The sequence below is a fragment of the Chroicocephalus ridibundus genome, chromosome 9 (assembly GCF_963924245.1).
Source record: "Chroicocephalus ridibundus chromosome 9, bChrRid1.1, whole genome shotgun sequence".
Lineage (NCBI taxonomy): Eukaryota > Metazoa > Chordata > Aves > Charadriiformes > Laridae > Chroicocephalus > Chroicocephalus ridibundus.
This window is the reverse complement of record NC_086292.1, coordinates 26,332,386-26,356,685: the sequence shown is the minus strand read 5'-3', so window position 1 is coordinate 26,356,685 and position 24,300 is coordinate 26,332,386. Positions and strand designations below refer to the sequence as shown.

General features: G+C 45.7%; 1 protein-coding gene across 2 annotated transcripts in view; it reads right to left on the bottom strand.

The window, feature by feature from the left end:
- Positions 1 to 120: 120 nt before the first annotated feature.
- The window catches only part of EDC3 (enhancer of mRNA decapping 3), a 29,889-nt gene continuing 5,709 nt past the window's right edge, over positions 121 to 24,300 (bottom strand). For both annotated transcript variants that reach the window (XM_063345501.1, XM_063345502.1), the window contains exons 4-7: positions 16,075 to 16,410; positions 7,316 to 7,469; positions 4,929 to 5,146; positions 121 to 3,818 (exon numbers count right to left, since the gene is read on the bottom strand). In XM_063345501.1, the coding sequence (XP_063201571.1) occupies positions 3,484 to 3,818; positions 4,929 to 5,146; positions 7,316 to 7,469; positions 16,075 to 16,410 (1,043 nt within the window). In that variant the 3' untranslated portion in view covers positions 121 to 3,483. The remainder of the gene's footprint in view (positions 3,819 to 4,928; positions 5,147 to 7,315; positions 7,470 to 16,074; positions 16,411 to 24,300) is intronic.

Here is a 24,300-nt window from a genome sequence, read left to right as displayed (position 1 = left end):
TGGAGGGTAAAAAGTGAGGGTGAGGGGTGTGCACTCTGCCCTTGCTGAGCAGCAGGCTTCATCCAGCTGTGGTGTCAGGCTCTAGAATGCTAGCAGACAAAGAAAAGCTGCACGCAAATAGCACACATGAATAGTTGCACTTTATTTCGGACATCCCCCAGTAGCGGCAGGACTTAGTCATTACAAACACCAGGTCACAAATGGAATATCAAGCAGTGACATAGTGCAGTGATCTTCACATGTTAGTGACCAGAGCAGCGCTCATGGGCAGTTCCTATGATGGTGGTTAAGGTTGTGGGTAGAAACTATCAAACACAGATAAAAAAAGTGTTCTGTTCTTTGAATTAACTCACTCTGGCAACGTGGGGGGAAGGGGGAGAAGGAGGGACCCAGACAGACACCTTTCTGGGTCTCAAGAGTGCTCCAGAGGAGCTCACACCTGCGCGTAAGATGCATTTCATGTGGGTGAGGCCAGTACAAGCCTTTCTAGCCAAGGAAAAGTACAGCCAAATACCCCAATCTACTCTTGTCTCCAGAAAGTGAGCACGCCGTAATGTTTAACTGTGCCAAACACAGCCCAAAGCTGCCTGCTGTGCCCTGGGATTGGAGATCCCTTTCTTTACATGAGGGTTTGTACCCTCCTGTTGTGCAACGCTGCTGCTCGCTTTATTTTTTTATTTTTTTTTTCTTCCATGGGGAACTGTATTGCTGCAAGGGGCCCTAGTGCTTCCTGGAGCTATGCGGCAGCACATACAGACCTGATCCGTGCTGCCATCCCTGCAAAAACCATCTTGACCTGCTTGGATGCCCTTTGGGCACGTAACTTCAGCCAGTGGCTCAGCAGTGCAGAGGCAGGAAAGGACCCTGTGACAAAGCCTCGACTATTTCTACACTGTTACTGCTCGGTTGTGTACAATCTATAGTTTAATAGCCAAACCCAGAAGAGGCGAGAAAAAAAACCCAAATCAAAACCTGCAGCCTGGTTCAAGGAAAGCAGAAATTGAACCGGCAAGTTCTCTTATTGAGCAAGGAAAGTGAAAATAAGGGGGGGGGGCTAAAGCTAACACTGTACTACAGCAATGTCCACCTTTTTAACCCAGCCGCTGCTCCTCTGCCCAGCTAAAGGTTAGATGAAGCTGAAACAGCCAAACAAACACCAAAAGGCAGAGGGAAGCCTCGCAACGTGCTTGGTTATTTGAAACACAAATGCTATCCCTTCCCAGTGCAGCCGAGGTAGACCCGCAGCTTGTTAAACACCACTACAGTGCAAGCTGAGACATGGTTCACCTGAGGAATAGGTGCTTCAGCTTTGCCGTTCCTTTGGGAGAGGAACTGCTCCAGGGCAGAGCTACACCCGTCACAAGTCACCCAGTCCCCGCCTTTGCCAGCGCTAAAGCCACTGGGTGTAAGCGGTTCAGCCATCCAGCCCTCGGCAGGGAGAGAAGCTCGAGGGAGCCAGGGGTCTGGACACTGAGCGGGGCAGAGCCCTCTGTCCTGCTGAGGTAGATACGGCACAGTGCAGGGGAAGAAAGATGCTCACCAGCATCTTGTCCTTACAGACTGGGACTTCCCCAGTCACTCCATGCTTCCAGACAGTATTAAATTACTCAGCTGCTCCTTATCATCCAGGGAAGTCTCTTCCCTCCTTTGATACACTTGGCCTTTGTTCTAAGCAGATGAAAGATGAGTGCCTGATCTGTAAATCCTCACCGCTCCGAGCACAAGTGGGTCCATAGGTTTGCCAAGCAGAGCACAGCCACAGGGCAGCTACAACAGTAGGGGACCGTTTCCACGCATCCCTGTGCTTCAGCCTCAGAAGGGACCCAGCTCCCCTGGAGAAAAGGCACCCTTTGAAGCTCTGAAGCTCCCACAGCTGCCAAAAGAGGGTCTGTGCAAGGTTCAGGTACCTGCAGGAGCTCTGGGGACAGGTAAGGTACCAGAAGAGCAGCAGAGCTTCAAGCACTGCCCACGCTCTCCTGAGAAAAGGGCCCCTGCCTTGCATCTGCCCGCTTCCTCCGAAGGAACAGCTCGCACCTCCCCCACTCCAGGTTCAGCGCTTCTCCGGGTCAGCTGCTGGGCCTGAAGCCTTCAGAGAGCACACAGAAAGCCAGCACGATGGATTCCCAAAGCCAGCTAGCTGATGGTTTCTCAGCTAGGAAAAGACAGCCCAGGAAAAGGTAACCCAACGCCTCCTAGCAGCACATGGGAAGCAAGCGCAGCACAAGAGCAGTTAGCAGAGCAACCAGGGGCAGACGCCCTACAGTAATTTAGACAAGAACGTTCTGCCGTGCCCCTCCAGGAGGGCAGCAGCTCTCACCACACCATTACCTGCAGGCAAACAGGACCCAAGTCCTTCCTCAAGCTGCTTCCCAGCACGTGGGTACACACAGACAAACACACACAAGCCCACACCAAACGCAGGCTTCGAGCCCAAAGGGCATTCCAACAGATCCACGTCCTACTTCCCAAGCTACACCAAGTAGGAGGGATACTGGAAGTACTGGGGGAACTCACCCAAACATCACCTGCACCATACACCACGCAACAAACTCAGAGTGACACTGCCCTGCTTCACTATGCTTTCCCTGATTCAGCCACTCACTGTGCCAGAAAGAAAGAAAGAAAGGAAGGAAGGAAGGAAGGAAGGAAAAAAAACCAATAACTATCCTGGAAAAGTTCTTTTCCAAAACACACTTCTCGCCCATAGACCCGGGCTTCACCCGCTAAGCGACCAAACAAAAAGCCAACAGAGTACAGAAGTAAGGCCTAACTGAGGACGTCAGTGTTCCTAGAGCGTGCGTGACCTGAGAGCTTCTGGCTCTTCACACAAGCTTTCCAAAGAGGGAACACTTTCTTTGAGGGGCCGGCGGGTCCAGAAAGGAGAACGAGCTACAACTGCCTTCAGGAACATAAAAACAAGGGCAGGGGGAGGGGGAGTCAAAAACAACAACAGAACGAAACCAAATCCTCCCTTCCAGTACAGCTGCAACAGAAGGTATTTCTACACAATCAAGCGGTGCTGTTCCCACCAGGGCACCCTTGCTGGGTCTATCTGCCCAGAAGGACCAAGAAACACGTCTCAAATCTCCAAACCACTCGTCACTTGTACCACCTTCACATACAACCCTCCGTAAACAGCCTCCCGGCTGGGCCTGCGCACCAATGCCTGCCTTCACTGGGGACAGACACCATCTTCCTGCCTGTTCCTTCATACAATGGCACAAGAGAATGAAAACAGCTTTGCAGGAACATTTCATTTGCTTCCTCCTTTTTTCTTTTTTTTTTTTTTTTTTCATTTTATGATTATTTTTTTTTTTTTTTTTTCCTTAAATAGACAATGTTTCTTCTGGAAGGAAAACTCTCTGGAACTTCACATCCTTAAGGCGTCATGAGTTTTACTAGTCAGGATCCACTGGACAGCTTATTTGACAGACCTCCTCCTCCTCTCTTCTCTCCCTTCAGAGCCGTATGGCTGGACGGGCTCTAAGTGGAGTGCAGGGGGATGACAAATTTGCAACCGAAGGGCGAGTGGTAGTTTATTCCCACTTCTTGAAAGACCTTCTGGGGAATGCCAATGTCACAGAGGTACACACGCCCGGCCCTCTCACCCAGGGGCAGGGGCAGGCCCAAGGCCAGCGACCACTTGGCATCAATGCCCTGCTCCATTTCGTTTATCGGAGGGTCTATGCTGAGGACGGGTGCCCGGTTCTGGTTGGCCCAGTCCACAACTGCTTTGTACCAAGGCTGATCTCTCAAAAAGGCATTTTCATGACAATCCAGGCAGTTGATCACTAGGTCAACGGGGGTATCTGGGAGATCTGAAAGAAACACAGACACCATTGAGTGCCAAGGACCAACCTGAAACCACAAAGCGCCTTCCCTCCTTTCTCATTTTTGCCTCCAGCACCCACAGTCTCACTGCACAGTCTGGCCTTACCTGTTGTTATTGCCATCCTTCTGCAAAAGTCACTGACATTTAAAAGCTCTTTAGGACTCTGGAGAATGTTTACAGACTCTTAAGGTACAAAACCTCATCATGTGGTCAGCACTGGAGCAGCTCCAGATGCTGCCGCTGAGCTAGCCCACCAGTCCAGGCAGCCCAGGGAAGCAGCAGTGCACTCTCTCCATTATAAACAGATCATTTTATATTCCGCAAGCTGAAAAAAAAAGAGGCTTGTTTTTCTGGAATACACCAACTGCCTTGGCTATGGAAAGAAAGGCTGTAGCTTGTGTGCTGCACTGCTGCCTGCCCCACTGAGCTCCATCGGTCTCACTGCACTCACCGGCTCTGTAAAACATCTGCATTCCTCTTACCTGACGGACCATGAATGTCTTGGTGCAAGGACTCCTCTTTTACAGTGGGCAAATAGCTCAGCCAGCACAGCCCCCCACCCTGCCACAACGCAAACATTGTGCAGTGCCCTAAGTCCCAGCTTTCTTTCTCACAAGGAGTTTAAATGCACCAGGCTTGAAAACACCACTAGCAAAATGACAAACAGGAAGCCAGGCTCTCTTACAGAAGATGCAGCATCAGTTTATTCTCGGGCATGCTAAGAGATCTGACTTTTGACAGTTGCTGGGACCAGTCCAGCAAGGCCGTCTGCTTGGTTTGAAGTAGCAGCTGGATGCTCGTTTACTTGCAGTTTCGATATGCTGAACAAGGCAGGCCCTTATCCTAAGAGAATGGATGGTCTGACTCGCATCCACACAGCAGCTCTTCCGTATTTATTCATACAGAAAACATCCGTACCAGCACAACCGCTCCACTGTTCAACCTCTCGCTCCACTGTTCAGCCTCTCAAGTCGAATCTCTGCTGTCCCGCCAGCCTCGGTGGCGGTGCCACTAGATGGTGCCACCGGACCGGGCAGGCACTGGGGAGTTGAGCAGCGCAGGTCTCTGCGAGCAGATCTACTCCTCACTCACTCACCTCTGACGCTGGACACCTGCTGGCCTTGCGTCTTGCTGAAAAGGTTCAGCTCGTTGGTGATGGATTCCAGCATCTTGACGAAGTTGGGCAGGAAAAGGATGACATGGACGTCGTGGTTGGAGAGGTGTCGGCCGCAGCTGATCCCCTGGGCCCCCTTCACGTGGGGGCCACACAGCAGGGCTACTGTGGGCCGCTGATGCACATTCTTTGGGTTCAGCCTAAAATACAGACAAAAGGGGGCTTAATAAACCCAAGAATCTCTTGCCTTCTTCCTGTACGAGAAAAAAAATAATCAGTAAAATGCAAATTTACAGGTGTTTTGCAAATCTTCCGTTGCCTTCAACAAGGAACCCACATCCTTTTGCAGGGCTGACGCTGGAGAGCTGCTCTGCTTGCAGGTTCCCTTCAAGACTTCCTTGCACCCGCAGCAGAGGGTCCTGGTCTACCCTGGTTCAGCACGAAGCCAACTCGTACTTTCAAAGCATGGGGCATTTTCACTGCTCACGTAGAGCAAGCTCAAAACCAGTGCAATCTCCTTTTTAGGAAAGCTTTTTTTCCTCTGCCCCTCTGATTCTAGAACAAAAGTTAACTATAAAACCTTAAAAAATATGTGGCGAGTTACCCCGTCAGCAGAGCCACAGTTAAATAAATAAATTGCTACTCCCTAAGCCTAATGAACTGTAAAAGAAAGCTGATTAATTTAAATGGTCTGCAAGCCATCTAGTGTGGTGAGCCGGACTAGGGAAGTGATCATCCCCCTGTACTCGGCACTGGTGAGGCCCCACCTCGAGTACTGCGTTCAGTTTTGGGCCCCTCGCTACAAGAGGGACATTGAGGTGTTGGAGCGTGTCCAGAGAAGGGCTACAAAGCTGGTGAGGGGTCTGGAGGACAAACCTTATGAAGAACGACTGAGGGAGCTGGGGTTGTTTAGCCTGGAGAAGAGGAGGCGGAGGGGAGACCTTATCACCCTCTACAACTACCTGAAAGGAGGTTGTAGAGAGATGGGGGCTGACCTCTTCTCCCTGGTGACAAGTGATAGGACGAGGGGAAACGGGTTCAAGTTACGTCAGGGGAGGTTTAGATTGGATATTAGGAGACATTTTTTCACTGAAAGGGTTATTAAACATTGGAATAGGCTGCCCAGGGAGGTGGTGGATTCACCATCCCTGGAGGTGTTTAAAAAAAGGGTAGATGGGGCACTTAGGGACACGGTTTAGAAGTGGCTCTTGTCAGGGTAGGCTAAAGGTTGGACTCGATGATCTTAAAGGTCCCTTCCAACCTCAACAATTCTATGATTCTATGATTCTAAGGGTAGCTTAAAGTAGGATTTTTGGCTGTTAAGGGTTAGTGCTGCCGGGTATGTCATCACTTACTGAGTCAGTAGGTCCTGGACTGCAGGTAAGTACGGCTGCATAAAGGGAGGGAGACTGTTAGGGCTTACCTTCCATTTCAAGAGAAAATCATTTGGAGCATCTATCAACAACATAAATATTGCCTGCCCACATCAACAACTATGACAAGTGCAGACACAGAAGGGACCACTTCAAAAAAGTCACATATATTCATGCAAACAGCAGTAAGCGTACGCCAAACCTGCTAGCAAATTGGGCTTCGAAAAGAACAAGATATTCTCAGTTCAGCTGTAGGTGCTTGAAAGCTAATTGTGAAAAGCTAAGCAGCACTTCGTTTTCATGAACTGACTTTTGGTTTTATTGATGCCATTAACCGTAACATGTAAAAAAAAAAACAAAAGAAAGGTCTACTTATTTGGAAAAAGGAGTAGCTCACCAGAAATTCTGCAGTGGTTTAATCCGCTTTGGGTTACACCTCTGCAAAGCTCAATTCCCTGACAAAATTTCCACTAAGCGGAAAGAAAAATCTCAGCTCTGTTTCGTCTTTGACTCAAGACACACTTCTGCTTCTGCGATGGAGGCGCCCAAAAGGAGCCCTTAGTAAGTCATTCATCCAATGATGAACCACCTGGTTCAGCCAGCCCTATTCTAGAGCAGGGTGGGGGGGATGGGGGAGAAGCAGCAGGAACATGGAAAGCTACTGTAGGGCTTCCTGCCACTTCGGAAGACTGAGCCTCACACTTGTTTTCATGATTATTTGGAAACAGGCTGATATATGAGCTACAACACAGGTTTGCAAGGCATTGGGATGAGGTTTTTTCTTTTAAAGGCAAGGAAGGCAGAGAGGCGACAGCTGTCTCCAGCTGCCGGACCACTGAGGGACTGGCGCAAGCGGCAGCAGGCATCCACATTACATTTACCTCAAAAGTAACCTCTCAGCCTCTTTTACCTCAACCCCGCTTGTCAGAACAAGAGAAGCTGAGCTCTGCTGAGAGGGGAAAAAACCCACAGCAGAGTGAGAGGGAACAGCTTTACCTGTTGGGTCCCCCAAGGAGGCTCAGGGCCATCTGACTGGCGCAGACTCCCGTCATCTCCAGCCTCCGCTCCAGAGTCAGCCCGTGCTTCTCAGCAACCGAGAGCAGCTTTTTGTGAAGCTCGTAAGACACGCTTGGAACGACCAGCCCGGAGTCTAGGGTTCAAAGAGAGCAGAGGAAGGAAGACAGAAATGCATATCATCAGAGACTTTTTCAGAATGGTGTAGTCTGGTAAGGTTTTATACCACAGCACTTAAATGACGACAGTGAAAAGGCTTATTAGCTGTTACCAAGGGTCTGCTTAACCCAGTAATCCAAGTTCCTTCCAAGACCATCGAATGAATCCAAACTAGTGCATCAGAGTCAGCTTTCCCTGTCTGAGTGAAGTACTGACCGCTAAACACAACTGCTGGGCTTGAAATAATATACATTTCCAGGAAAATCCATCAGGCAGCTGGCAATTTTAGGAACACATGGACAGAGAAGGCCTTTTTGATTTATAGATTATTAAGTTCTTTCTTAGTAGCCTCTAGGCCACCAGGGCTTTAACCCACACCCATGCCCAAACACATATAAGAATTCCTAATCACTGTGAAAGTCAGAAGAACCAGATTTCACACCTAAAAAGCTTTGGCTGCATGATGCTTCCAGACATCGGTAGTGACCAGCCCCAAACTTCCAGCCCCTAACCCACATGTCACAGCAAAACAAGCCACTGATGAGGTAGGTGTCACCACCACCCGAGCTGTGCCATGCCAGAAGGGCCGACTTCAGACACCAAAGCTGAATCACGATACACTTAGGCAGCGGGGGAGCGATGCGGCTGAAAGAATGAAGTCTGTAGAAAAATACTTCTCAGATGTTTTTGACAGCCTGGTCTGTGAGCCAGGAAACGCTCCAGCACACGGCTCAAGGAAAAACAAATGAGAGGTTTTGTTAAGCGCTGAGAACAGTGTCCGCAGTAGGAATACAATCCTTCCCCCTTGCTTCTACAGCAAACTTGCCTGGAATGAGCAGGTACGAAAAATCTAAACCTGAATAACTGTTCTGGACGATTCTTTATATCTTCCTTCTCCAAGCAGGCCAAGCTGGCATTTCACAGAAATAAACCCCGCAGTAACATCTATAAACTCTCCTTGGAAGTAAATACAGAGGATTTTCAAACTGTAAGAAGGGAGATTTAGATTAGAAATCAGGAAGAAATTTTTCACTTTGAGGGTGGCCCACGTTGCCCAGAGAAGCTGTGGTTGCCCCGAGAAGCTGTGGTTGCCCCATCCCTGGAGGGGTTCAAGGCCAGGTTGGATGGGGCTTTGCGCAACCTGGGCTGGTGGGAGGTGTCCCTGCCCAGGGCAGGGGCGTTGGAACTGGATGAGCTTTAAGGTCCCTTCCAACCCAAACCATTCTATGATTCCTTGCCACCAAAAGGCAGCTCGCTCTGAGGGGAACCATGGCAATTTTCTGGTGGTATGTAGAATAGTGGAGGACAAGGAAACTAAAGATAATTACTTATGGTATACAGAGAAAGAAGGGCAAAGCGTGATAGGTGAGAAAAATATATCCATCCAGCCAGATACCCCTGATTATCTTCAGCCACAGAAATGGGACAGGCAGATGAGATGGACAGGAGTCGGGCACAGTGGATGAGAAAGGTCCAGGACTCACACCAACACCTGCTACAGCTCAGGCCCAACGCCAAATGTCAGGCCAATGCGTGAACTCTCCTTCATCTGAACTTGGGGCGAAGGCAGACACTTGGGTGCTGATGGCAGCCCAGCGCCAAGGGGCACGGCAGGGCTCAGACAACCTGAGCTAGTGGGGAAAAGTCATAGGAACGTGACGTGGCCCAGCAAAAATGCTCTGCAGCAATACCAGCTCAAAGTGAAGCAGGCACAGCGTTCACATCCGCTCAGAGAGGAAACCTAACAGTTACTCATGGGCTCAGGCTCTTTTGCAGACAAAAAAAAAAAAAAAAAAAAAAACATAACAAGAACCAGTTGTAACAAGCAAGTGCAATATTCAAATGAGAAAAGCAGTGCGCATTTTAATTGTGAGGAATTATTTGTACTGCCATATTTCCCCAGGGCGCCCCAGTCACAAACCACGAAGTCAAAGTACGGCGGAAACGGCAGGTTTTGTGCATCTTGAGGTTTTCAGAGTCAAACTGGATATATTCCTGTAAGGTAGCAGTAAAACATTGTGGAGTAGTTTCTGCTGAATCCTTCTAGCCTTCATTTCTGAACTCACCAGCTAGTGTTTTGCAGATACAGAGGGCCAAAACGTGTTCAAACACTTGACCTTGCATGCTAACTGCTGATTAAGCTACCTCCACTAATAGTCTTTCATTACATGCAATGCACATGCAAGCATGCACATTATCAAAGCCATTTCAGACTCCCGATAGCAGCCGCTGAATGTTTGGAGTCATAAGCCACTAATAATCCTAAGGCCGTCACACTAGTCACGCACCTGCCTGGCACTCACACCCCCTTCTCAGCCTCAGGAGTCACACAAGGCTCAGCTCAGCTTCTTTCCCATTCATATTTTTGCTACTTCAGCAAAGGTCATGTTTTGCAAGCTTGAGGGAGGGTGTGGAATGAGTGACCTGAGGTCAGGATCTCTCCAAAGAGAGTTTGACGGGACACATCCTCTGCTAATCCGAAACTTTCCTTTTGCTCCTTCTGAACTGCGGGGTCACCAATTCCCTGCTTAAATTTTGCAAGACCTCCCCAAACTAGAAGGGTGAAGCATATAGACAGTCTATATCTACCCAATTTAGCATGAGTGTCGCCAGTGTCCTCTCTGTAACCATTTACATCTTTCCCTCAATCACTTCCCCCAGACCACAAGCTTTAGCAAACCCACGTTTACCAGCAGCTAGATGCAACCCAGTGCCCAGTGGGTTAATGCAGAGAGGTTTACTGGGAGGCAGCATGAGACGAACTTGCATTTAGCACGCCAGTGCTACACTTTGTCCTAATTGCTCCCCTCTCAAGAGCAGGCTTAAATGCCAAGAGAACTTCCCTTCTTCACACTCACGCAAGGTCCAACCAGTCAGACTGGCTTATCAAAACCAGGCTGAGGGAGCTAAATAAACTCTGGCAGAGAGCAATCAAGGAGGCGACGCGTAAACCCACAGACAATAACACTACTGCAACAAAACTGAACCCCTGCCAACTTTAATTATGTTTGGGTTGGACAGTGCATCTTTATTGTTTGGTAATGAAGGTAATAAAATAAATTAGCTCAGGTCTTTTAATATTAAATAGATGTATTTTACAGCTGCCTAGAAAAAAAAAAGGCAGATATAGACTAAACAGTTTTGTGACACGCAGAGTATTGCTGAAGCCTGATGAAACACGAAGTATTCCCCGTTTATGAGGCACACTCTGTCCTGGGGACTACAACTATGAACAAGTTATCTCCTCAAGCTTCACTATGCCATGTTATGCACGTATTGGTCAGATCAAAACACCCTATGCCAGCAGAAAGACTGAGCTAACTCTCTAGAAGTTACTGAAATATGAGGTTTTTCCCCAAACGAGCCCAGAGCAACATTGCTGTCTGAAGTCCAAACGCTTTCTACGCAGGGAAAAAAGAAAAATAAGAGAGGGTTGCTGCTGAAGTCTCAGTGTGCAAGCCTTAACTTTTCTCTTGACTATTTCAGCAGCACTCTAGCAGCTAAAACAAATAAATACAGGCAAGCTGCAGGAATGGGTGAGATGGAACTAGACTTAGGATCTCCTGAAAGCTGGATGTAAAGCCATTAAATCCTTACTTAAGCAACAAATAACTCTGCTTCCAGAGCTACACAGCTCATGGTCTAAGCCACAGTTACGTGAAGCAGGTATAAGTCTTGTCCGGTTTAGGCAAACAGGACATTATTTGCTGTCTTTTGCTGGCTGTAAAGCTGGAGCCACCTGCCTGCAGACTCAGCACAACTTAGTTACTTGCCCCACAAACTTTATCCACAGCCTTACAGGCTACATTTTTTTTTTTTTTTAAATAATCATTATTTTTAATTAAGACAAATTCTGCAGGAGTTCTGGCTGACGTTCTAATGTTAGCCTCTCCCAGCATTAGCGCACAATTCCCTCTGGCTGAGCAAAAAAACCGTTGGAGGGACAAAGAGACATTGCCCCATGACCACTTTGTTTTCTCCTGCGGTTGGATAAAGTGAACTTAATTTGCACTCAAAGATCCCAGAAACACTTCACACATTCAATATACACAATCGCTGTACGGCAGTCATCCATAGACTGAAAGGCTAAAAGCTAGAGAGTAGAACAGTCAGTCAAGGACATGGCACACACAAAAAAAAGCCATACTGTCGGCACCATCCTCACAGAACAGACTCAGTTTTCTAGTCCGACCCTGGCACATCAGCTCTGCCTGCTGCACATATTTTACTTCTAAGTGCACATTTTCTTTTGCTATCTCCTTACTGGGGGGAAAAAAGGTTTCTTGAAGGACAGGCTCGAAGTCTGGTTAGGGAGAAGACAGAGAAATACCCATGCAGTCTGATTTTTTTTTTTGAACAGAGTCCTGCTGTCACCTGACAGGTGGCTATCTCAAATTTCTATAGCAGCTGAATTTGAAAAATCCCATTTATTTTCCAGAAGAAACACTGGGATGGGATCAGAGCATTTTCTACTCTAACAGCACTAACGAGAAGAGAACCCGCTTTGGACAAAGCCTTACTAGTACATACCTTACCTACGCAGCGTACAGCTCTTCTCTTACCTCAGTGTGCTCATAAAGACACTTTCTTGGCAGAAATGAAGTTAAGAGGAAAGGGGAAATGAACTGCAAAAGAGAGAATGATTTGGGAAGTCTAGTATGCTTGAGAATATATTATACAGAGTCACTGGTGATGAACGGAGATACTCCATCCTACCACAAACCCCTCCAACACACCAGCAGAACATTGGCTTTGCAGCTGCCGCTAAAAGACCTGATCCCAAAACACCATGCTGTTCAAACACCGATCCTTTCAATGCCGATAGCCAGCAGAAGGAACAGAGACAAACACACACTTTTCAGGTCTCTAGCTGGACAGCCCTGGAAGTAGAAAAAGACAGCTCACACCTCATAAAAAGGATCAGCCTTTCCAGGGAGGGCAGATTTCTGTTCAAGAGTTGTACTTCCCCTTTCAAGCATCATGTGTAAATAGGGAGACACATCAACAGCAGCCAGCCCCAAAGAGTGAAAACTAATTATCTGTTTGGGAGAGATTTATATGTGGAACCCCAGGGATGGGCTCAGCTCAGTCGTGATCAAAGACCTGGTAAATTCTATTAGCTTCAGGTTTTTATTTGTGTTCAGAACAGATCCTCTTCTTCAATCCCTGCTTACTTCTAAAACACAGACTAGTATACTTACAGGACAGCCTGGGTCCTTAAAATCAGCTCTCAGAAAAGCATCCTGGTGCACTGAAGCGTTTATCAAGCTTTGCTTACATCCTACATGGATGGACTTATTTTAGTCAGCAATAAAAACACGGGTGGGAAGCCCTGCAGATTAGTCTTTTGGAGAATTGGCGTCAGCAGTTTGCTGGTTGTATCGCTGCACACTCCTGGTTATTTCCTAGCTCCATGGAAACATGGCATAAAAGAGCATGCAAGAATTCACAGATTTCTTCCTCTCTCACAGCTATGAACGCTGGATATTAGCTCACTGTCAATCCCCAGCATCACTTTGTTTCTGCTATTATAGCAGACAGAATAATTATTCTATCAGCCAGAGCTCTTTTAAGACAATCATCTTCAAGATTGGCCTAGGGAAAAAAAAAATTATGAAGTACTTACTTCTCCTATAACTAGGAAGTGCTTTTTGCAAGTAGAGTTCCCCTTAGGAGTCCAGAGACAGCTCCGTAGGGAGAATTCAGAAGCAGAAAGAGAAATCCTGCCACAGACATATCCAAATTCATGGCTTTCAGGGCTATTGGCACTCTCATTTCATTTCAGCAGCTGCTGCTCTTTGAGCCACTAAGAGACACAGGCTGCCTACAGCTTAACATTCTCCTTCCAGTTGCTAAACAAAAGAAATCAGGATGTTTTTCAAGTGACAGTCCATCATTACTCCCAGCACACTGAATATCTTTCTGTCCCTCGGAGGGCTGACTCGCTCCAAAAAGCGCTAGACTGAATGCCAGAAACAGCAGGCGAGTTACAACTGTTTACAAGAGCTTTTGCTAGATAGCCATTAGCATTTCCTAAGCAAAAGTAAACTTCCTCAGCGGACACAAAGGAAGTCACCCTCTGTGGGAAAAACATCTCGAGAGACACAGCACTGGGACACTTTTATCATCGTTCACAGGACTGTGAATGCGCCCGGCTCAGCACAGGCGACAGGGAACTGTGGTTGGCAATCCCCTGCCCGTTATGTGACACGACAGCTTTTCTTTCAAACAAATCCAGAATTCCATAGGGGAGACTAATCACCCAACAGTAGCTAATGAGGCTAGCGAGACCCTGCAACTACAGAGGGGAGTCGCTTACCATGACTTGCCAAGAACCAAACAAGGAAACAGCAGTCCTTTTCACCGGGCTGCTCCCTTCGGCACGCTGCAAATGGGGAGCCAAGAGTTGCCACAGTAAAGGCCAATGGAGTTTAGCAAAACGTGATTTCATTTTCATCCCCTGAATTTACTAACTGATGCTTGCTGCTTGTTGCATGTCAGAGTTTTCCTCCCAGGAAGGGTAACTGCTAGAAGACTGTGTTAGCCATACTTCTCAAACTGGCAGCTAACAGTAGGTTAGCTTTTGTTTCAGACTAGACATACATAGAGGCTCTGTCTCCTCTCAAACAAGCCATCCGGAAGATTAATTGACAAGTAGTAAGTTTTTTAAAAATGAATAGTAAAATCACCACAAAAATGAAGTGCTTATTTGAAATGGTACACAGGCAACTGGTGGAGCTTCTTGCCATATTGAAAGATATTGACAGCATGCAAAGATTTAAAAAGCAATAGGCTAAATTAAGCAGAAGAAAGAAAAGCCTCATCAAAAGTTATTAATACTGAACTATCACTTTTGCTTCAGGAAGTCTTACAATTGTGAAAGACAAAGCACTCAGGGAAAACCCTCACGGCATGTTTACTCCGTTCTTTCACTTTTCCTTAAGTATCCTTGGAGACAAAATACTGAGCTGGAAGAGTTCTGATACGACCCAGTACGTTTTTTTATCTCATTCGAGAGCAGAACAGATCAATAGTACGATGGATGACACAAAGGGAAAACTATGATACCCTTGTATAGCAGAATCATTAAAAAAGACTTTTTTAAAAAACTGAAAAGCAGCAAATCACTGCAAATGAATTGTCTTCCTTCTGTGCAGCGTTTCACACCCCAGATGGAGCTTCCGGGCAGAGAAAGAATGACAGATCAAGGACCTGATCACACTTCTGCTCAGTGGCCAGACAACCAGGGTATTAGCTAGTTGGCGTCTGTCTACAAAAAGATCTGAAGTTTGATTTTATTCTGATGTGGAAAAGAAGTGTTCCTGGAATGCCAAAGTTCCCTCACTCCTACATTTTGCAGGTGCTAAAAAGCATGCAAACCAAAGGCAGGACACCACAACCAGACTAAAGTTACAGGGAATTTGCTCCTAACTGTGGTATAAAGTACATATGCTATACTTGATCGCATGTGTATGTGTAAAAATAAAAAGATTCCTTATAGTAAAACCAATTTGCATACATAACCAGCTTCTGGTGAAAGCACCGTTAACTCGTGCTTGGCCAAAAAAAAAATAATAAATAATTAAATACTACTGAACATAAAATGAAATCAATTCTAGCCTTCCCCAGAGCCATGGATTAGGAGCCGAATAATCATTCTCTACAATTCGATTTTAGGAGCGCTGCCTCCCTGCAGCTAGGCAGTTCACCCTGCTACCTTCACCTCCATCCAAGAGGCTATCTGGCAGCAGCGAGGCCCAGAAGTCAGGCTTGCAGAACATCTGCCCAGCAGCTGGCACCTGCATGCTGAGCTACTTTCCCCTCATGATACATTTGACAAATACTTCAAACATCTGCCTAAAAAGTTTTTCTTTCCTTTTATAATTAAGATTAAGGTAAAGCAAAGTAGAAAAAGATATTTTTTACACACATGTGAATGTGTCTGTCCAGCTTTCTGGAGCTTGATCTTTCACCCAGCAGCAGCGGACTGTGAGCGGGAGGGGGGATCCCACATAAAAAGCCTTTTGTACAACGAACATTCACAATTCTGGATGGGAAGAACCAGAACTGTTTCTTTTTACACCGATGACATTTAAGTTCTGCAAACCCATGTGGAAATATATAACTACCAGCCAAGGAATATCAGAAGCCCATGAAATCTCCTGCCTTTTACCAAGACAGCACAAATTACAACATGCTACCACGTACCAGAATCCCGAGACCATCCCTCCCTCACAAGAGCCAGCGATCAAGTCCACGCAGGTTTGTTGTGCTGCTGAAATCAAAGCAAGGATTCAAATGGCTCCTGTTCAGCTTCCATTCTTGCTATCCAGCCATCAGTTTTGTTCACCTACTGCAAAAAAACTTACCTTGTTGCCCTATCTAAGTATTTTTTTATCTCAGAAATATTGCAAATAAAGGTTGGACGTAGATACAAGGCACAGATGCAATCTTACATAAACGAATGACCTCGCTTGTACCACACTAAGCTGACAGGCATTCCCTTGGGGAAAACCATCCACCATGCGTGCCCCAGGAAAGCGGCAGGGTTTGCACCCTTATCAGTAAGGGATGTGGCATACCCGTGCAGAATTCTTTGTTAGCGTTCTGGGGTACGACAATCCTTCTGTAGACTATGGGCTCCGATTCCAAGATGTTCTCATCATGCCGATAGCGAGCTGGTTTCTCATTTGGGGTCCCCCGGGAGCGAGTGCCGCTCCTCCTCTCATAAGTTTCAATCTCTTCAAACACAGCCGCCTTGTCAAAAAGGGCCAGATTCCCTTCGAAATCAAAATCTGTGTCTGGGATTTCGTCAATGTCATCCCCAAAGCACTCATCATCTTTGCTCTTCATTTGCCCATTTTTCAGGCCGCTCTTCTTTGGGGTCACTTGGTTCGGGTGACGGCTACTGGACGACCCTAGACAAAAATAAAAGCAAGTTGAAAGTGTGTCATAAATAGGAAAAAAAAAAAAAAAAAACAACACACATTTGCTCATACGCTTTCTCTGCAAATTTTGTAAGAGAGGGGAGTTCATGCTTGCAGTCCACCAACTCAAGGGATACTCGCTTCCCAAAGAAGCTGCAGACCTCATCTTTGGCATACTCATGGTAACAAAAGCTAACAGAAAACAGAACATGAGCATCAGGAGAGACTTGCAGGGACTTTCCTTTGGCAAGGTTAGAAAAACACGCTCAACCCCAGTAGCAAAAAAGTCTTTCTCCACATTTTATTTAATTCAAGATAGTGTCACATTAGTGCTAAGATAAAAAGCTAGCCGTGATATAAGACAATTTTCCTCCTATACTGAGCTCATGTTCATGCAGGCACGTGGCCCAAGACCTTCTTTGGAATTTCCCTAAATTTCAGAGACTAATGTAGATGTTTTCTTCCATAATGGGCTGGGCACCTATTAATGATCTTTAAGAGAACCCTGGATATAAAGCATTTCTTTTTGCTCGCACTTGTTACACAATAGCTACTCAACAGCTACACATTTCTGTACCAATATAAGTTCTTTTCCTTATTCTTATTGCATCGTTCTACTTATTCATTGGCTTACACGTTTAAATACACTTCTTTACAATCACAAGTAATTGTGAAAGCCTGACTTCTCTGGAGTGAGACTGACGAAAGTCTCCTCCTTCCCAACATATGGCTGGAGGTCACAGACCGTTACAAAACCATGTGCAATTACGAGGTCAACATATCCCTCTACTTGCTTATTTCGTGCATTATTATTCAGGTCCCTCATACAAACTCAGGTCCAGACAACCTTAATCCGTTTGTTGTACTCATTGATAAACTTGCGGTTACTAGAAAATATTTCAGGCCAATTCCAGCAATTACAGGTATCACCTACAGTGTCCAACAGATGGAGTAAGAGTTATCACACCAAAACTGCTTGTTCTACTAAAATGTTTCTCATAGTTTAAGATATCGCCTTTGTGAGTAATTTAGACAAATGAGTTTGACAGAATCCATTTGATAACACAGAAACAAACTACCACAATGATGTATGCTCCTTATATGCCCCTTCCATAAATGAAAAAGCAACATTTTTTTGTCTTTACACATTATCACCAATCAGTGGGAGAAGACACACAGAATTGTGCCCTTAGAAGGGCAAAACCCTTCTAAGGATACTTAGAAGACATCCTAAAAAGATGTGCAATAGGCACAACCTTCACGGCCTGCTGTAAAGTTACTTGTCACCTTCAAAAGTGCAGACAAGTCTCGCTTGGTCTTGGCAAATCCCTCCTTCTCCCTGCCTGGAAAGGCTCATTTGTAACCTCAATTTGTCAGACTGCTGGAACAGTCGCAAACTGCCTAACAAACCCAAGCTCTAATTTCCCACATTTCCAACATGTGAAATCCTCCACTCCATCGACAGGAAGAGCACTTCTAGGAAGCCAAGGACCCTCCTCCTGTCAGCTGTTTCTCCAGGAGCGTTCATTCATTTCAGGATCAGGACAGGAACCAGCACATTCTAGACGAACATGCCAATTTTGACCAAGTTAATAAACAGAACTCACCCCTCTACAGCGAAGTTATTCAGTAGCTTAATTACACAACTTAAATTGCAGCCGTTAACTCCACAACATCCTTATGATTACCTGAAGCCTTTATAGAAAGGCCTATAAAACCAGACCAGAGCAGAGAGCGCTTTCCTGGAATGCTACAATTGCCTAGTTGGAAGGGACCTTTCAGATGATCAAGTCCAACCATCAACCTAACTCTTGACAAAAGACATCACTAAACCGTACCTCTAAGCACTATATCTACCCTATATATAAGCACTATATCTACTACTTTTAAATACCTCCAGGGATGGTGCCTTAACTACTTCCCTGAGCAGCCTGTTCCAATGCTTAATAACCCTTTCAGTGTTAAAACATTTTCTGAATATCCAGTCTAAAACCTCCCCTGGTGCAACTTGAGGCCGTTTCCTCTTGTCCTATCGCCTGTTACTTGGGAGAAGAGACCGACTCCCACCTCTCCACCCGCTCCTTTCAGGGAGTTGTAGAGAGCAATAAGTTCTCCCCTCAGTCTCCTTTTTTCCAGGCTGAACACCCCCAGCTCCCTCAGCTGCTCCTCACAAGACTTGTGCTCCAGTCCCCTCACCAGCTCCGTTGCCCTTCTCTGGACCTGTTCCAGCACCTCAATGTCTTTTTTGTGGTGAGGGGCCCAAAACTGGACACTGCACTCGAGGTAGGGCTGACAGGCTTGCCTGGGGTCCTCGGGGCTTATCAAGGACTTTGTGAGCTCTGGCAAATTTATTTTACAGCATGCTATTGAGTTCATCTAACGCTGCAACTAAATTATGCCATGTTGAAAGATGACTAGCAAAGGATATGTACTTGGCTTTATTCTCAATTAAGAATGAATTGTCTCAGCAAGGATTTTCCCCCAGTTATTATCCCCATATTTTAGACCACGTGTCACTTGTTTTTTCTAGAGAACCGCTTAAGTGACTAACCTGAAAGCCTTCCCAGCCCCCACAGCAAGGAAGCTCTTTTAAATGCTCAGCTCAGCAGCTCCTTCTCTGGTGTCTTAAACCCAAACACACTGAAGTACTCTATCTCAAAGCTGCTGCAGCTCCAGTCTCCAATTACACCATTCACACATCCAGCAACAGCAAAAAAGTGCACAAGAAGTCAGAGTCCAGAATTTCCCTCCTTGAAAAGCAGGAGATAAAACCCCAAATCTTCAAGGTTTTGTGGAATCATCAAGCAAAACTCCCCACAATGATTATTTTCCTAACGTGAGTAATTTGTTGTTCTGGTGGGCTTTTTGTTTTAAACATGAGCTTGCATGCTCTAGTTATACCAGTTTAAAAACAGTTTTGCCCAAGCATCCCTAGCCAACACTGAAAAGACTGAAAGAATCAACTTCCCTCAGCTTTATCACCCGGCCTAATGAAAGGTGTTGGCTTTTCCCTTTTTTCTCCAACATCATTATAGCTACAGCACTGCTACATTAAATAAAATATCTTAAAGGGCATCTACGAAGTTAGCCAGCTAATAGGTTAAGTCTCTCACAGCAATACAGCTACCCTGAGTATTGGATTTACACAAACCTCACTACATCACGAAAATCCATTGACTGCAGCACAAAGCCACTTAACCTCTTCAAAACAGCCGTATCGGTACAACAGCCAGCATGTACAATTTTTATTTTGCACGTATTGGAGCAACTGAAACTAGCCATACAGAGCTGTGTGGTCAGCCTCACCACACTTTGACAATACTCTCTATTTATAGAGTCTCTATTTATAATAGCTTGAAATCACTACAAACTAGAACAGGTAGTTCATTTTCAGACACAGTGATTTTCAAGCTGCTGGAGACGTCGAGGAGTTTTTATAAACTGGGTGAGAACAGACTACTGCAATGCACCTTTTGCCAAGAAGCCACTGAAGGACGGCTAGCAGAATTCAAGAATTGCTGGCGATAAAACATGATACAGGAGAGAGAAGAGGCAAGGCTTTCCAGCAAGGAGAATTCTAGTATACAAGTTACAACCAGTCATTTACATGCATAGTTTTGAGAGAAAGGGACAGCTTTTTACTAACACACAGCTTTCCCTCTCTGCCCTAGATGAAGGATTCCCAAACCAAAGTTGACATATAAACCACTCCAAAGTTGTACACAGCTTGGCAGGGAGCTGGCAACTGCCACTACTGACAAGGCAATCGCAGGCAACGCTGCTGCAATCAGCTGCACAAGAAACAAAAACCCAGACCAACGCAACAGGCCGAGGTCTCCAAATGTTCACAAACTCCAGGTGGAAGCAATAGTCAAGGGACATTCAGAATTCAGCTGAATAAGCTGGAGCCTACAATGAACACAATGGCAAAGCAAGCCTGCTTCTCGGGTCAATGGTAAGTGTTATGGCAACTTGGTTCATTCCTGTTACCCAAGAGTTTTTACATTCATTGCCAGATTCTTCTGCAAAAAACAATTCCATGCCACCCTCAGCTGACCTGAAAAGCAAAACATGAGGCTAGATGCACTGCTGTGCAATGGATCCAGGAGACAGAAGCAGCTGATGTGAGCGGTGTGTAAATGCCGATGGAATAAAAAGCTGCACTACAAAAAGCTGGGAGAACAATGTCTGGAAAGCTCCCCGGGCTCCCCTGCAGACACAATGAATGGAAGCCAAGACCGTACCTCATCAAAACGAGACATGCCGGCATTGTGGTGGGCAGCTCTCTAATCCATACCCATGGATGCCAGCTCTGAAATACTGCTGACCCACACAACCGCTGGCTTTTCACGGACCACGTTACAGCCCTACAACAGAAGTTGTGCAGAACATGGCAGAGGCGTCCTACAAACTCTGAGCAAAGTTATGAGGTGTTCCTCTTCAAGCATCGCCATCTAGACAGATCGGCGGCTCACGTTGTTCAGGGAGAAGAGGAGAAGAGCCTAAAAAGAGGGCAGGGAGAGGGAAGGGAAGCCTCAGGCAGAAGAATCTGAGATAAGACCAATAGAAGTGTCCACTGCCTTCCAGGGCACTAGTGTGACACACCAGATGAAGCCACTGCCTGAAAGCTGCTATTCACAGCTGTACTTGCTTCCACAGTCTGATCCAGTCCTTTGCCAAGCAGCTACAGAAATCCAGACCTTCTAGTTCAGCTCCTTTTAGAGGGCAACTTCCAGCACCTCTGCCCTGTGCGTGTATGTGGGAAGCCTGTTAAGGAGAACAGCACGTGGCTCCACATCAAGTTGGCAGCCTGATGCCACATGGAAAAGTGTCTCCCTCAAAAGACAAACAATACTTCCCAGGCTTTTTTTTTTTGTTTGTTTCTTAGGAAAAAACCCTTTCATGTACGGCATACAAGCAAATGTAGTCTTTGGCGAGCTGGACGCCTTCCTGCGAGATCCCTGTGGGAGATTTTGCTGCCAGCCCTGGCATGAAGGAGCCCGGTGCCAGCACAGCACAGAAGCCATTGTGAAACCTGCATTGATATTTGTTGTTTATTGATTCCTGGCACACAAGTACTCCAAAGGGGGAACTTTGTCCCTGACTTAGCACGCTAAAGGGCATCAAGAGGTCACCTTTCAGCTGAACTAAACACTATAAAACTTAAGTTCTAGATGAGATCTCAGCTCGTTCGTCTCTAGATGCCTGTACACACCATCTCCATAGTACCAGGACCTCTTCCGTCCCCCTCCTGAGATTCACACATCATTTGCCCTACTCTCCAAACACAGACATTTTAGAGGGCAAGAGTTCACTTTTCTACCTCATTTATCCTAAAATTAATCCAAGCTAACAATAATCTACATATAGCACCTTGCTCAACTTGTTTCAACCAAAGTCCATAAAAGAAAATACGACCTGCTGTTGTGCTTATGTAAAACCAACACAAGCTATTTGCGGGTTGAAGCAGTTTGAAGCACTTGCTGCTCACCCCAGACCTACCAGACGCTGACAAAACAGCATTAAGTGAGGTCATCCTCTGACACGCTGCATCCAGACAGAATAAAGCAAAGCAGGAGTTACTGCAGACATTTAGGTAGCTGACACTGAAGTTTGGTTAGTTTTAGGAAAACTTTCAAACACATTCAAACAACTAACAGGAATTTAGGAAGAGTTAAGGAATTAAGAAGAAAAAACAACCTTAAAAGAACCACAGCTTCTTCCCCTACAGCAAGCACTACGCCGTGTTTGGGCCTGGGTAGAAGTGAAACACTCAAAACCAGAGAGGCTTTAAGACAGTTAGGTCACCAAGGAGTGCACGCCTTCCCCTCCACATCATTCTGGCCTTCCTCCTCTATCAAGCCTGTTTGGCAATCATTTAAATAAAGAAGTGAATATGAAAAGAGTTACAACCTTTTCAGAAAAATAATACAGCTGTTGGTGGGGGAGGAAGACTTCCAGAGGTCCAGGAACTTCTCCACATAAATACAGCCTTTCATCTCCCTGTAACTGGCCTTGCCCCCCTTGGTTTTGTTTCTTTTCTAAACACAAAAGCAAGGGAAAAAATGAAGTCATGGAAATGCACTGGATAGATACTGATGCTTCAACAATTAAGTCATGGAAATATGCTGGATATATACTGACGTTTCAATAATTGCACAATGAAGAGCTGGAAAGGAGCATGGCCCCGGGGCTTTGAGGGAAAAGAAAAAAAAAAAAAAAAAACAAACAAAAAACCCAAACATACCCAATTTTGGCAGAGCGTGAGAGCTGGCTGAAGATTTGATGAGCAGAAATAAAAATAATGGATGCTTGACTTTAAGATGCACTTATTGTACCTTTACATCATTCTCATTAGAGACCGTTAATTTGTATTTTCAACAACACGGCGAAAAACATTTGTAATTACTTGTAGGGTGATGTTGTAATAGGTTATGGTTATACAGGCTTTAAATAGAAAAGCTTTATAATATTGCAATTTGTTTCCAGTTCCTTTTAGAGGAAAAATGGAGGCTGGCAATCGGGCAATTTTCTAATAGGAAAGACAGCAAGAATAAGGAAATGTTTGTAACTGGCATTATTCAGCTTTGCATCTTCTAACATTTGAAGGCAGTGAAGCAGAATAATACACAGGGTGGGACAGGGAAGATCTAGTCACTTTAACAAATAAATTGTTGAAGAACTGTTCGGTTTTTATGTAAATACACATCAACCACACTTCTCTCAGGAATCCCGCAGTAAAGAAAACAGCAGTGTGTTGTTCTTCGCACGCTCAAATAGGGCTGTTCTTTGGGACACTGAAAGAGGGATGGGCAAAAAGGTGTATACAACAGAAACGTATGGCACAATTGTAGTACAACTGGTAAAATAATCTCTATCTATTCACACTCTAGCTCATATCCCGCCATATCATTTGTCTTTGCAGCCATCTACAGCCCCATTCCCTACAGTTCCACCATAGCCAGTACCACACAGCATCTTCGTAAAAGCTCCCCAGTATCATCTGTGCCTGTCCCAAACCCCAGCCCTCACAGCTGGAGGCTGTAAGGAGAGGCAGCTGCTTCCTTCAGTTTCTTTGCTGCCCCCTCCACCCTCTCTTCATACACATCTTTTCCCTGTTACATTCCAAATTCCTGCTGTGTTCACCCCTGCTATTCTCATCCCAGCCTCTAAGCTCATGCTAGCAGCTACAGAAGAAAGGAGTAAGAGATCATATCAGGATGCTGGGGGGAGGGGAAGAACATGGAGAATATTTTTCTTCTTAAACAGTGTCTTGTGTATCCTAAAACTAAATGAATCATAGACTCATTCAGGTTGGAAAAGACCCTTAGGATCATCGAGTCCAACCATCAACCCCACTCTACAAAGTTCTCCCCTACACCATATCCCCTAACACCACATCTAAACGACTCAAACACATTCAGGGATGGTGAATCTGGGCACCTATTCCCTGGGCAACCTATTCCAGTGTCCGACCACTCTTTCTGTGAAGAATTTTTTCCTAACGTCCAGTCTAAACCTATCCTGTTGCAGCTTGAAGCCATCCCCTCTTGTTCTATCGCTAATCACCTGTGAGAAGAGACCAGCACCAACCTCTCTACAAGGCTGGTATTTCTCAGCAACAGGACCGTAAATTTGCAGTTCACATCCCAATCCATTTTGGAAGTAAATAACACCACACTGCTTCTATCCTGAACGAGCAACAGCACAACTTTTGTGACCATTCCTCTTTATACTACCACGTTCATAAGAGACACACAGAACAGCCTGCAGCATTCTAAAGATCTGAAAGACTAATTTCCTTTAATGGACTTCAAGAGGAAAAAAAAAAAAAAAAAAAAAAGACAAAACACAACTTCAAATCAGGTTTGGCATGGGAAG